This window comes from Anarrhichthys ocellatus, unplaced genomic scaffold (genome assembly GCF_004355925.1).
Source record: "Anarrhichthys ocellatus isolate YVR2014 unplaced genomic scaffold, GSC_Weel_1.0 scaffold100, whole genome shotgun sequence".
NCBI lineage: Eukaryota > Metazoa > Chordata > Actinopteri > Perciformes > Anarhichadidae > Anarrhichthys > Anarrhichthys ocellatus.
The window spans coordinates 325,767-341,523 of NW_022280130.1; the positions used below are offsets into that span (position 1 = coordinate 325,767).

At 40.4% G+C, this 15,757-nt stretch overlaps 1 protein-coding gene across 1 annotated transcript; it reads left to right on the top strand.

Moving 5' to 3' along the window:
* Window positions 1–12,580: 12,580 nt before the first annotated feature.
* Window positions 12,581–15,725, top strand: snrpe (small nuclear ribonucleoprotein polypeptide E). Its single transcript, XM_031875924.1, has 5 exons — window positions 12,581–12,730; window positions 13,325–13,351; window positions 13,449–13,511; window positions 14,686–14,764; window positions 15,503–15,725. The coding sequence occupies exons 1-5, from the start codon at window positions 12,677–12,679 to the stop codon at window positions 15,556–15,558; spliced, it is 279 nt and encodes a 92-aa protein (XP_031731784.1). The 5' UTR covers window positions 12,581–12,676; the 3' UTR covers window positions 15,559–15,725.
* Window positions 15,726–15,757: the final 32 nt, after the last annotated feature.

Here is a 15,757-nt window from a genome sequence, read left to right on the forward strand (position 1 = left end):
GTCAGTTTCACGAGGAGATAAAAACAGGAAGCAAGATAAAATAGTTCTCTGAGATGAAATAAAAGCCCTCGCAGGCATCACAGCAGGGGGAGGTTGGTTTTTATCCGCTCGCAGCCCTTGATTCCGGTAATATGAAACAAGGCCCTCGTCCTCGGAGACAAGTGGTCATGAGGACAACAGGCATTGTCCTGAGTGAATTACAGTCTGTGTGGTGACATTGTTGCGGCCTGCCCGTGTCCAGAAACTATGGACAACCCATCATCTAATGACACAGATATCTGGCAGAGACGAGGAGAACGTGGATCATGAATCAGGGGACTGACAGGGCCGGTCGACTTGAGAAGCATTGTAATGCACCAGAGGCCTTGTGCTTGTGCCATGACTGTGTGCTGAAGAATCTCCTGCTCCTCATCTTACAGCTGCTATTCATATGGTTCTTCTCTCAAAAGTAGATTGAGAGAAGAACCATATGCAAAAAAGGTACAAGAAGGTCTTATGCATTAAGTGATATGATATACTGTTTTTTTTAGCAGTTAGCTTCAAAGAAATAATTCAATATTTTGGAAAATACAGTTAATTTACTTTCCTGCAAAGTTAGATGAAAAGATCAGTACCATATGAAGCTAGAGTCAAAAAACGGTTAGCTTAGCATTAAAACAGGTGGACACAGCTAGCCTGGCTTTGACCAAAGGGAACAAAATTTGCAACTGATAAACAACTGATATCTAATTTAAGATTAGTAGTATTAATAGTAGAGAGTTACTAGTGTGGATATCGACTGTTAATTTATCGTAATCTTTACTAGGATGTTAGCAAATGTTAGCATGCTAACGTGCTAGACTAAATTGGTGAACATGATAAACATTATACCTGCTAAACATCAGCGTGTTAGCATAAAGCACTGCAATCTCATTGAGCTATACTAGCATGGATGTAGACTGTTAAGATGTGTCGTAAGATAGACTAGAATGCTTTCAGAAAACAGCAATTCATTCAATGTTTCTGAAGAACAAGCCCCAGCAGTTCTACGTGAAGGAGCGTGAGCTGCGAGTTGGACTACTTTTCCGGCAGTTTGGAGTGAAGAGACGATAACAAAGAAGCCTCGAGTTTGGCGATTTCGCTGTCGCCACCTTGGAATGCGGCCGTCGCCATGTTGTATTTTTTGCAACCAATCAACGGAAGTGATCATATTTGGAATGAGGAGGAGTGACGTAGAGATGCCGTATACGGCTCTGGTAGCGTCAGCGACCTGTCAATCACAGTAAGCCCGCCCTAAAGCATACTCTGCTTTATGGTCTGTTTGACTCTAAATGGTCCATAATGAGCATCATACTGTATTGAAGAAGACTTGAAACTAGAGATTGAGATGATAAACTCATGTTTACAATGTTTACTGAGGTAATAAATCAAGTGAGAAGTAGAGTCATTTTCTCATAGACTTCTATACAATTTGACTTCTTCTTGCAACCGGAGCAGTCGCCCCCTGCTAGTCAGTAGGGAGAATGCAGGTTTTAGGACACTTCACTCGAAGGTTGCTGCCTGCTCTTAATGTGGCAAACATGGTTGGAAGCGCACACGTCTCTCAGAGTGAGACGTGAGGTTGACGGACAGCAGCAGAGAAGACAGATTAATCACTATACCCTATCCTCTCTTGCAAGTGGAATGCAACTTATTTAGCCGCCGCTGCGCACTAACAAGTCAGGCCACAAATGTCACATTGGTTGAAAGAATTGCTCAGGGGGTCAAAGGTCACAGTGACCGATTTTTCTGCCATAACTCAAGAATTGATATGGTATTTAGGACAATTTCACACAAATGTCTGATATATATGAGAAATATATATATATTTTATATATTAAAAAGTGGTTTCCACTGTGCGTATGTGTGTAGGTATGCACTGCCGTTCTGTAGTACGGGATGTGTATGTATGTAGATTTATTTCATTTTAATTCTTTTATTTTATTTGTTTATTTTATTTTTTTTGTCTACATTTTTACTCTTAATTTGTTGTTGATTCCAATGATTTGTTCACAAACAAAAAAGGCCAAAAATTGGTTGCTATTTTTTTTAATGAGTCGCTGTCGAACCCTGATAGGTTTCGGCATATTAATGATAAAACATGAAACTGAGTTATACAGTCCTGTAGGTTAACTATACACACTTTTCTACAGTTTAAATGATAGCCCATCATCTACTGTGTAGCCTAATTATTTAGTGTATGGGGGTACATATATGTTTGTACAAAGGAAGAGGGCAACATGTTAAGAGACCCTTGGCGCTTTAAAAAAAAATATACTGAGTACCTAATTAATAATTAAGTACAGCAATATTATTAGTATTATTATCACTGGGTAACAAGCAAAGAACAGTGGAGTAACAGTGCTGATAGTGAAATGAAACCATGTATTTTCAATTGATCAGACATTATGAGACATTTGCAAAATGTGAATTTGGTAAATTAAGTACTTATTGGGTACTTATTAATATAGTTTTAATGTAGGCTAAGCATGGGAGAAAGGGTGTGCCGAATAACTGTGACATAATGGGCTGTAAAATTAACCCTTACATTGTTCACACATTTGCCGCTGTAATTATACTGTCGTTACAGACTATAACTGAGCCACTCGTAGTTCAGCTGCTTTTGGTGACATAGCTGCAGTGAAAAGGACATAAAGCTGCACAGCTGTTTGTACAGACAAGTATCATTATTTAATTACAGTATATAGTATTCCGATGTACACTGATTAAATAGTAGAATCGCTGCTATTTGTCATACTCTGTCACTTTAACCATCAGTCATTGAAATGCTGCATTCACATGGAATCAGAATATGAACCGAATATAATATAAGTGGGCTAGAGCAGGAGGGTAACATTGGGAGAATGACGGCATTGCTATCCACCGCGACGAAATTTACAAACTGGAAGATTTGAAATAGAATATTTAGAGATAGCTGCATTGTATAGCTCCATGCATTAATAGAATAATTACATCAAATAGCAGACGTAAACAATTATTTGTAATAAATTATTTTCCTCATTTTCTTTATTTTTAACTCTCTAATTATCCTTGTCTTATCCTCTGGTATCAACAAAGGTTTATCTTACCTTATCTTGACTATAAACCTGAGATCTGCACATTTAGCAGATTGGCTGCACCAAGCTGTGAATGGTGTGAAGTGGATTTTCTCTCCACTTCACATGATGTTGCTGATTACTCACTCAAAGTGTGAGGAATGGGTTTTTTTTTCATTCACAAAACGAGATCAGACACACACACACAACATATTTCTATATCATGACTCTGAATTTAGCAATTGGTAATTGGAAACCCACTTCACACTGAGCTCCTAGTGAGACAGCGGGAAACATCCTTTGTTCATTTGTTCTAATTTGGAAACTATCTTTAATCAATAAGTAGAATACAATAATAGTCCTTAGAGACAGTGCAGGTCATTTTCTTTTCTTGCTACCATAATATAGAAAATATGTAATTTTAATATACATAGCATGAGTAAAAAATATGCACCAGAGAAGTCAAAACATACTTACTCATACAATATGAGTTCTCAGTATAGAAGCTGGATTCCCCCCCCCAGATACCTTACCAGTACTTACATCCAAAACTAGCTAATAAGTTTAAAAAAGAAAAAAAGTTTGATGGAGATTCTGTAGCGATGACATCATCTTGAGACCAATCCCGTGGCGCTCACAACCTGGTCGGCAGAATAAAATGTTTGACATGGCATGGCAATGACATTGTGCTTCGTCCGAACCAAAAGTAAGCTTCAGATAAATATTTCTACTTACGTGTCTGTCAATTCACTTGTGGCACTTTTGCCATTTTGAAACTGTATAACCTAACCTATAAGGTTTAGGCAACAAAACTAATCTGTAAGGTTTTAGTAAAAGAACATGTTTTTTGCAATAATAAGTACGCTACTTTTGGTTTCACATGGGACACAAACAGCTGTCTCCTGGGTGAAAGTCCCGTGTTGTGATAAAATGTAATTGCGATATGTCAAGAACAAATGTCATCCGAGAAAAAATATTATCCCTTAAAACGTAATTGACACTGCAGTTTCATTGTTTATGAATGTCATTTTTATGATCACAGTGAATCATAAATACAACAGAATTATTTCAAATTAAAAGTTTTGGGATGGAATTCACCAACAGATGTGGTGGCTAACAGGCCACTCTCTCATAATGCAAACTGCTTTGAGGATCGACTTGCAGAGAATAGAAATGCAGTGAAATAATGCAGTTGGACCAAAGTTCCCATCCCCTGTGAAAACACAGAAACCTTTACAATGTTCAAAGTGAATGTACTTTGGTATAAACTTTGATATGGATCTCTTAACCATTTCCCTGAGGATTCGGACAAAGTTGATGCATTCTCTTTCTTTTTACTCTCCGGCTTCTATGCTGTGATCTGGAGACACTGAGCACAGAGCTGTACAACAGAAAAACCACAAGGTTTTAAACAAGAATATAATGTCTGAAGGGATGTGTAAAAATTGCTTTGATTTTATTTCTCTTTTGTTTTTAAAGTGTGTAGAGACACTTGAGACTGTGCTCTTTAAATTATCCTACTTACTCATGTGCTTTCTGACAATCCTTGGCCAAAATGAATTATTAAAACACAGTATGTTGTTTCAAATGGTATGAATTCAAGAACACCAAACAAATTATCATAGTTGAGAACAGTAACTGAAAGCACAACACTGACTCTATAGCCGATAAATCATTGCATACACATTCAGCAGACTAAGGGCAACGTCTTTTCTTTTGGAGTCGGTTTTCTGTTGACCGATGTAAGTCCAATTTTAGCTCGGTTTTTGGTCTCCACCAACTAACCAACTCTTCAGCTGCTAAATGCTCTGCTATATTCACCAGCAAGTCCCTTATAACTTTGCCTGTCTGTCATTTGGTACTTGACAGATAGGTAGCGCACAGTCTACCAGAGATTAGTCACAAGAAACAGCTGCCTGCTGCTGCTGGAAACAGGGTTGATGAGAAGGGTGAGAGTGAACCAAAACTGCAAAGTTGCAGACCCGAAAAAAAGCAAAAAACAATGAGCTGAAATACGACTCTTTAGTCGCTAGATGTTCCACTATGTTCACTGTTAGTTAACAGCTTTGTCAGTGTGCCAAAGTGGGTATATGACAGTTTTTTTTCATCTAAACGCTGCTGCATCTGGAGTGTACCAAATCAGTTAAAAGCTGCGGGGCCCTGTGTCAGCCATAAAGACAGGTCTGGTTCCTCATATTAGCATTCTGCTATAGGGGGGAACAAACACTGTGGTTTGTTTGTATTTCTTTAAACCAATCACAATCGTGTTGAGCGGCGCTGAGCCCAGGATGCAACGATGCACACTGGCCAATAACAGGCTTATACCCATAGGCTACATGTGGTGAGTGAGACTACTGTTCACTAAAAACAGTGAGTAATTCAGCTTTAATAAATGATGAGGTATTAATCGATTAGCAGGATTATAATATATTTATTTTTCTGTTAATGAAGAAGCACTATTCAATTTTACACACTGAATCTTCAAATATTGATCCCATTACATTGATCAATAGTAAAGAACTTATCAAACAGCACATAAACTGTGTGTAATATATGCCATTAGAAAGTTTGTTAAATCTATAAGGATCTCACTGTCAAGAGTGCGCTAAAGTAATCAGTAGCTAACAAATTATGAATGTCATTCCTCAAGCGAACTAGATAATTTCATACACATGGAAGATTATAAAACTATTTTACCACTGAATGTACTTGTCCTGTTATGAAACACTGCTAATTCATTATTGGATGTAATTTGCGGTAATTTTTTGCTGATACGTTTAAAGTCTGTTATTTGTTCTTTTATGTGAAACGTGTTAAAGAACCGTATCGTAAAAGAGATTTTGAATCTCAATGGGAAATATTCCTGGTCAAATAAGGGTTAAAAGATATCTATCGATGAAGCCCCCCCCCCCCCCCCCGCTGCCTCTGCTCACTGACCCCTGCCACTTCTCGAGCAGCTCTGGCCGACATGTTCGTCAGATCCCCAGTGTTGAAGCCAAACAACCTCACAATGAAAAATGCCTCCACATTTCCTCGGTTTCACAAACACTGTTTGGAACAAAAAGCCCTTATCGGACCTGCGTATTATTCACCGTGTTAATTGGAGGGAAAATAAATGTATTGTGCATCTCGACGGTGCTGTTAAAACAAGATAAGAACCACATGAGCGAGTCCGAGGCAGTGGCTATTGAATGAATTGTTTAACAGAAAAAGTGTGAACAAGTTGGACAACTATTTTTTTTTTTTTCCTCTCTCTCTGCTGTGCCGAGGGCCTGGCGTGGCTTATGTGACCAATCTGGCAATCCCCCCCGGTCGATGTCATTTATTGATTGTCACTGATTCTGGTATTACCCGTTCAAAAAGCAAAGGTCAGAGGTCAAACTTATACAGGCACGTTAACGTTATAAACAGACACATTCACCTCCCAAAACAAACAGGTTTGATAACCCAACCGCACCAATTATGGATGTGTAGTTTTGTGGATTTCCCTTAAAGTTGCTTTTATAAAGAAATTACTTTTTATCGCATTTGCTCATAATTATCACTATATCCTGACAGCAGTACATGATACAGATGCTCTGTGGAAACATTTGGTTCTTCTGCCTCCTTTTTTGCGCCCCTAATGGCACGTGCAAAATTCCTCCTTTTCCGAACAAAAACAACCAATCAAAGCCGAGGAGTCTCTAACAGCAGCTCTCAATCACTGCTGGTGAATTACAAACTGTCAAACTATGCAGCGCCAGGCGTCAACCTCCGATTCTGCTGAGTGAAGCCAAAGTGTCTTAAAACTTGCATTCTCCCTACTGACCAGCAGGGTACGACTCTTCTGGTTGCAAAAAGAAGTCAGATTGTATGGAAGTCTCATTTCAAATATGGTTACTTCCGTTTATTGGTTTGCGAAATAAACAACATGGCGACAGCCGTATTCCAAGATGGCGTTGGCAAAATCGCCGAACTTGAGGCTTCAAAACCAATGGGTGACGTCACGATGACTACGTCCACTTCTTATATACAGTTTATGGTCAGCGGTTGATCAAATATGAATCAAGATTCTCTTACCGCCATTGCTTATTTCTCACCTCAAATGTTTTCAGAAACAGCTTCACGTGGCAGTGATTGACAGCTGCGTTAGAGACTCCTCGGCTCTGATTGGTCGTTTTCCTTTGGGCGCGGTGGAATCATGCAAATCCAGTTAGGAGCGCTAAAAGGAGGCGGAGGAACCTGATGTTCTCACAGATTATCTATTTTATCTACTACTGTAAGGAAATTGTGACTGTTTGAACAAATATGACAAAAAGCTGTTTTTTAAAAAGAGTTAACTACTGCAGCTTTAACATCAACTGCAGTAAGCTGCATTTCCAAAGCTGCACTGAGCATTACAGGGAACTACTGCATTCATAGAGAATAGCATACCGGTTGGATGAATTTGAATTAGACACTATTTCTTTAATTTACAGGGAGAACTTTGTTACTTTCTCAGCAGCATCTCATCTCAGGCCACAACGGACCTCACCTCTCTATCCGCTTTTGTTCCCGACAAGCACATGTGCCACCTTACATCGCGTACGTGAGTGCTTTGCATGAATTAACAAAAAAAAAGCAGCTTGTTACTTGATGATCTTAACGAGGGGGTCATAAATCAAACTAAATGACAGCGGGAAAATACACAAAATTGGGATTTTTAGGTCATTATATGATAACACATGAAGATGTTTTGAGTGTAAACTAATTAAATATACATGCAGATATGGAGGCGACACGCCACAAACCACAACCTGGTTTTTGCAGCATCTACTGACGTATAAAGGCCGTACATTGAAGAAGAACATAAGATATAATTAGGTCATGACTCACATCGACTCCATGAGTTCGGGCACAGAAAAAGAAAAAACACGATTACACATGCTTCTATTATTGCTTCCCAGGGTAGAGCCTTTTGATTGTCTGCTTTGAATGAAGGGAATATACATGTAATCATGCCTGTTCTTACTGACTGCTATCACGTCCGTGAGTGATACCATCGACTGGAGGGAACAAAACGCCGACCTGTGCGTCACACTGGGCGTGAATAGGTTCACATACGGGTTACCGCCACCACAACCCCACCTGCTCCAACTCAAAGTCATTGACTTTAACAGTTTGTCCATCTAAACGCATCGGGAGGCCAAAATGGGTGTTGTGGCACTCAAGTGATAAAGATATGCAAACGCTGCTGCTTTTTGGATTAAAGCTGTCAATAGTTATAAACATTCACTTTGTTTAAAGTGAGACTGTTTTTGTTTAATCTGCACATGCAGCAGCCCTGTCTCCTAAAAAAGACGTTCCCATACAATGAAATCGTGTCTTGAATTAGGTTTCGGGGGAAAACATTTTGGCGTGGATTATTTTTGCTTTTGATGTATTACAAATAAGACTTAAATGAGTCTGCAGAACTCTGCAAGAGGACGAGGTCGGTAGTAGTTTAATAGCATTCTTTTGTTCTGTTTCAATTTACAACGTTAACCCTTGTGTTTCAAACTGTAAAACTGACCGTAATCCAAGAGGAAATACGTTTCCCTGGAAACATGATCCAGTGCAGTTTTCTTGTATAGGAAAGTCATTTTGTAGGTGACAGGGTTAGGTAAAGACGTCATCATTAGGGGAGAGTGAGGTTTATTTAGAGTCAAATAATAGACAATGAAGCAGAGTATGCTTTAGGGCGGGCTTACTGTGATTGACAGGTCGCTGACGTATACGGAGTCTCTACGTCACTCCTCCACATTCCAAATATGGTAACTTTCGTTCATTGGCTGCAAAAAAAACAAGAAGGTGACGGTGAATCAAGGCTTCATAATGGCAGTCCACGAACCAATGGGTGACGTCACCATGACTACGTTCACTTCTTATTATCAGTCGTTGGTTGAAACCTCCGACTGGGAATGTGCAAATTCCGACCTCGCGGTTCAAATGGATCCGCACCATAACGTAACAACATTCCTCTTGCCGAAAGGCAAAGCCGTTGCACATTGTATCTTTCAATGTAACCTCTCATTCCCATAAGAATAAACACGTTGCCCTAGAATTTTATTCTTGCATCTAATAATAAGTAACATAAAGAAATATGAGCTTAAACTGTGAATGAAAAAGGACAACATTAGCTCAGACTAGCAGTCTAACTCAAACTGTGTTCCGAGCATGCTACAAATATCCTGTCAGTCAGCGAGACAGGAAACAGACAGCCAGCGGGTCGTCTGGCTGGCTCTGCCATGGGCCTGCTGGGGTCAAGCCTGTCAGGTGGGGGCGGGGGGGGGGGCAGGCAGGTGAGGCAGATAGTGAAACAAAGAACCCCCCACCGCTGCCCTCCGTCCCCTTTTCCCCATCCCGTCTGCCTTCCCTTCCCCTTCAGAACAATCACCACTAACAGGAACAGGAAGTGATGCCGGGAGGAGGTTGATCTAACCGGGGCAATTCCTTTCAGGCCAGGTCGGGCGAGGGAAGAGAGGGGTCGGAAAAGACAGGCGTGGAAATTGAAGGAAAGATCGCAAAAGAATAAATAAACACACACACATGGCAAGTAGTGGCAGGGTATCCTGCTTGGGTGTGTGTGTGCAACGTTTCCTATTTATAGAATATTCCAGTGGTGTCTTACAGTATCATTTTAACTTGTTTCATCCTTCTGAATCATTATGACCAGTGTCCCTTTGCTGGCAGATCAGAAGATGCCCACATGACCTTGACCTCTTAGCCGCTGGGGGCCTCTATGGCGGCCAGCTGCAGCGACAGTGACCGCGGTGTCTCCCGTCTCTCAGTCCTCCTTGAGAATGCAAGCATCCCCACCCCCCATAGTGCAAAGACAAGCATGTGGCACTTGACAGCGATGCCGATGAGCGACGCACGCCACCGGCCGGCCCTGCCTTTTAAGTTGGGGTCCCTGCCGCCGCCCCCCATCTCCATCCTAACCCCCGAAAGGCGACACCTCGGCCTGCGCCACCGAGGCTCCTTGCGTCTTCTCTTTCCTCTCCCCACTTGCGGACTCTCGTCTGTCCTCGGCAGCTAATTTCCGTCGTACTTTCTCCTCTGGGGGGGGGCTGTGTTGTATGTTATTAATACTATTGTTAACTGCACACTCAAGGCTGCCCCCCCCCCCCCCCCCTGACTCGGAGCATCATGTTACAGGTATATTGCACGCAACAGAGAAATTGCCAATCCTGCTTTAATACCATCTATAAATATCAAGAGGGAATACCTTGGCCAATTATGGCTGGATGCAGGCTGATTGTTACTTCAAGGCCTTCTTCTTGGCACGGGAGCGGCGGGAGTGTTGGGGCTGCGTTGTTTTGTTTTTTCTTCAGAGATTAAAAATGAAGAGAGAGTTGTGTTTTTTTTTTCTAGAGGTTTAATCTTAAATATGTGTAGGATATTTTTCTGTTCATCTTCCGGAGAAGCTGCTGTCAACTTCACCAGAGAGTTCAGATGTTCTGTCAGCATGCTGGTCCGCTGCCTGCTGTGCGTTTGACATGTGACGCAGCGCCCTCTAGAGGCGTCAACTGCTGAATGGGACATTTTGGAATATAATAAAAAATTGTATTGAAAAAATAAAGAACTATATTTTGTATTATAATTGTTATTCCTATTTGCAAACTAAAGAAGAGATTTTTTTTTCATCACACCTCTAGTGTATTGAAACACTCACATGAGTCATTTCTTATCTGACGCAACATGTAGCATTAAGTGAAGGGAAGTTTTTTTTGTACGTGATTTGAACTTTTAATAACATGCAACACCATTTTTTTTTCATTGCGTTTATCGGAGATGGAAACGACAAGAAGGAAAAGGAAGCTGTCGTGGACTCTTCGTTGTGTGCACACTCTGATGTTCAAGCGCTGCAAAGTTTAATTTCCAGATTTTCATTTTGTTTCACGTTTTGCACTCATGTCCATAGTATTTCACTCCAATTTATTAATCCATATTTATATTTTACATAAAATGTCACATATCAGTATTACGGATTTTAAAAAAGCAACAACTTAAAAGCATGTATAAATTAAAGGAGGACTTTTCAGCTTGTTGCTCATGAGCTTTTCAGTGGAATGGAAGCTACGGAGGGCCGTACGGATTGGAATGTTAAAAGCAACTGAATACCTAATTGTGAAAACTCAACAATAACGAACCATGGTGAAATTGAAGGACACCATTAAGCAGATAGCACTGAAATATTGTGCTTTGGAAACCGTTTAATCTGAATGTATGAAATTTGACCTCTCTCTCCTCTAATTTGAAGCTGGGCTACATTCACATGGGAGGGGGGGGGCTGAGCATAATCAATTGTGCGTCTGTCCTATCAGCTTATGCTTTGTCAGTCATGCGATCTGAGGAGAAAAACGTTAAGTTGAGTGACCGGAAACATTTTCACACTTGAAAAGTCATGTTTTTGCAAAATTGCAAAACTAGAAATTGACTTCTGGAACTTGCAAAGATGGGAGCAGAATGTTTGAATTCAGTGGCATTAAAACATGATGCAGTGTTAGAGTCCCTGCTCATTACAGCTCTTCAGAGGTTAATACCAAACATATACACAGAAAAGTGTATGTGGACCGCTAAACATTACGGCAATATCATTCTAAAAAACCATCGCCATTATTGTGCCGCTGTAACGGCCTCCACTCTTCTGGTTTCAAGCTTTCCATTCGATTCTGGGACGCGGCTGCAAGGATTTGCTCCCATTCAGCTACAGCAGAATGTATTCGTGTGAGTTCAAGTTCAAGCACTGAGGGAACAATGCTGTTCATTGGTGGTGGCAGCATTGGTGGATGAGAGGCAGCTATAACAGTGCTTTTTTTCTTCTTTCCCATGGGGCCACCTGGTGGGTTAATCTGGCCATGGCCAATTTTTAAAAGTGGATATTAGGTGCTGACCGTGCTGATGATAGATTTTGACAGTGCCTATTGCCCTTCTACCCACAAAGCGTATTATCTGAAAATGAACATTTGCAAAAGAGTTTAAATGAGTGTGTGGATGTAGACATTTAGAGTGCTGGACATCATAAATGCAGCAGACATATTTTGGGTAAAACTGCTAGTTTTGCTTTGATAGTGGATTTGGAGCTTTCTGCAGAGCACAGATGGATTGTCCAGACAGTGCACCATGACAGCCAGCAAGAGGCTGCTCTCAATGCTTACGATTACCAACATTTGTTTTTGAAGTCATGTAAATGACAACAAAAAGAAAAAAATATATATGTATATATATAAATACATATATTTGCAGTATCTATTGCAGTAGCTATTATATCATGCGTTGTGAATAGATCATTTTTTCCATTTTTTGTCAATAGCTTTCCAAAGTAAATGTATGCGCGTGCACACGTTAATACTGTCTGTATGCACGTGCAAACATGTAAATGCCTGTCTGTGGAGCAACACGTCGGTGCAGTAGTGACCTCCTACCGCAGGGGCGCTGTTACAAACCATGCGACGTCTTTATTATAACCGGCACCAGCACGCGGAAGATAACCGCCATTATAGCAAAGCAACCTCACAACGTGAGTGTGTCGTTGACGTGCACGCTAATAAAACGGTGCAATTTTTTAAATAAATACCTACCGCTGGTATTTTCTTGGAAGAATGGCGTACAGAGGACAAGGACAGAAGGTCCAGAAGGTTATGGTGCAGCCCATCGTATCCTTTTGTGTTAAAGACGCGGTTAAATCTTGCTACAGTAGCTTAGCAGCTAGGCTAACCGTTCTCATTAGCTTGCTAGCTAGTCATTAATTTCCCGTGTTGTGAACGAGGAGCGAGTTTTAGCAGAGCTATGTGATTAGATAACGACTTATTGAAAACATGTTATTAGTTTAAAACACCGTGGGAATTAATTATGGTTTTTTGAAGTGCATTCATTCAAATAACCAGTTAGTAAACATAGCCGCTCTAAGCTATGTTGCTAAACGTTACCCATAGCACGCCAAACAGCATTCAACTATTCCGGTGTTCTACTGTGAGGCTTTCTGATGTACAAAGGAATTGTTGCTTGGATTAGTGGTTCGATATCTAATGAAAAATATGTTTTAGGTGAAGTGGCGTCAGTAAGTTGTTTTATTACATTGACTGGTTCAGCACAGTTTTTCTAATGTTAAACGTGCTGCAGCCTGGAGAAGTCTGAAAAGTCATCGGAAGCCTTTTAACGTTATGTGCAATCACTCTTTATGGTGAACATGTTTATCTCGTGCGTGTGTTTGCTCTATAAACTTGAATTTCCTTGACTCCAAGTATCAGAACCTAATTTTCAGGTATCTACAAAATGTAAGTATTTAGTTAAACTTTTATTCCCCCCACAGTTTATTCTGATTTGTGTTGTATGATTTATGGTTAAAATGGAATTCTCATCTCTCATTCCCAGCGCTCACGGATCCAGGTCTGGTTGTATGAACAGGTGAACATGCGGATAGAGGGCTGCATCATTGTAAGTTATCCTTTTGCTCTCTTCTATTTTCATCAAACTGTAGTACAACGTGAAGGAAAACTTCATTCCCACAGTCAATTCATTAATGCATGGCTGATGGACTATGTAGTGTAGTCGTTGAATATGATCAGTAAGTAGGCTGAAGGGTCTGGAGGACATTCTACACTAAAGTTGAAGAATCTGAGAAAGTTGTTAAAGGGTGATTAACATAATCAACATCAAGATGCAAAAAACACAAGAAAAACAACCAATGATCAGACTCGGACTAGAGTCCACAAGTTATTTGTTCTACTAGAGAAGAAGTCTCTCTGTTGGACCTGTTTTTACCACTAAAACCCTGTCTATTGGCAATAAGCTACATGCAGGTGGTGGTGGTGACATGGTGGCCTAACCACTTCTCTGGTGTAACTGTCCACTGCCTGACACATTTTCTCTAACATTCTGTTAGTATATACAATCATGTAATGTTTACAGTTAAATTAACGGTGTAAAACTAAAGTATAACTTCTTACCCTTCTCGTTTTAATAATTTGCTTTAGCTTTGTCTTTATCAGAGCTGGCAAACGGATGTTTACACCAGGGAATCCGCCGTGCACTAACCGTAGCCTGGTTCAGACTGTTCAAACTCTCATCGCTGTAAACACCGGGGCGCTGTGTATAACACTTACTATCAATACTTACTCAACAACTAACTACAAATGTACACTTTTATGATTGAAAGGATACTTTTTTTAATCACAGGCAAATGTGGTAAGGGGGGGGGGGGGGGATTTATTCAGTAATATCATAAAGAAGAATTGACAAAAACTGGATGCATTTAACTGCCTCCCATGGTTAGGGTTATGGTCCGCCTGATAGATTTGTTCTTTTGTACACATTTCTATGTATGACATCTGCAGATGTCATACAACATGACTTGTTTTTACTCACAGGGTTAATGTTTATGAATGACATCTGCCCACAAACTAAGTGGAACTATGTACATAATGCTGATGTTCAAATCTCATAAACGCAAACATCCCGAACCGGTGGTTCATAAAGTTGAAACAAGCAATTTACGACGAATTTGTGCAGTTGTTGAATGTAATGCGATCAAGCCTCATGGACAAATATGAGGGATTTAGGATAAGAATCTGAAAATGTTCATGCATAACGGTTCCCTCTCTGTCTTAAGGGTTTTGATGAGTACATGAACCTGGTCCTAGATGATGCCGAGGAGGTCCACATGAAGACCAAGAACAGGAAGCCGCTGGGTAATAAATACATTTTGATATGTTTTGTAGCTTTGTCCCTGTGTTTAGCACTGATTTGTACACGTGAATGTCTGCACACTTGACACTGTCACGGGTGTGATTTTTCAACATTAAACATCTGCATTCCATTTAGGTGAGCCGGTTCCAGTGTGTGTTGTGTGTGCAATCTGTTACACCTGTGCGTTTGCTGTTATGACAAGTCAAAATATCTGCTGTGGAGACAATGAATTAAACTGAAAACATATGTATCGTGCCACCCCAAATCACAATTTAAAAAAAAAAAAAAAAAAAGATTGTCATCCCAAAACTTTGCAGTGCTGGCACTGTTTCAGAGTAAGCAAAACACACAAGCTGACTATGGGTTTATTAAAACCACTGTAGATAAATTTGGGAATGAACTAATGACATCTTATCAAACCAAAACAAGCAATACCCTGTCTCCCAGGAAGTAGAAAGTGTTTTTTATGTTGCTGAAAGTGCCTATAGATGGTGGTTGATAAAGCCTGGCATATTGTTTCTTGAAGCCCCTTTTTTGGCTTGTACGTTACCTCCTGAACACAGCTGAGCTGTAAGAAGACGAAACATTCTACTGACACTCGGTTCCCTGTCGTCTGTGCACACTTGATGGGCGCTCAGTGCTTTGTCCTAAAGTGAAGTGACTCTTTGTATCTCTTAACATCCGTCATCTCGCTCTTCTGATCCGCCTCCACTCTTATTTGTTCCCCTCGTGTCTCCCAGGGAGGGTCATGTTGAAAGGAGACAACATTACCTTGCTGCAGAGTGTGACCGTCTAGGACAGCGGCGACACCTACACATCTTACCTTTCTTGGAAAGAAATGTTAACCGCCTTGTTTTGTTTTTGCAAATTGGTGTTGAGTATGTTTGTTTATACAACATGAATATTGTACGTGTTTATTTCTAACACGTGGTTTTGAGAATAAATCTTTTTTTTTTTTTCCTACAGCTGTTTGTATTTTGACTTATTTCACTAAA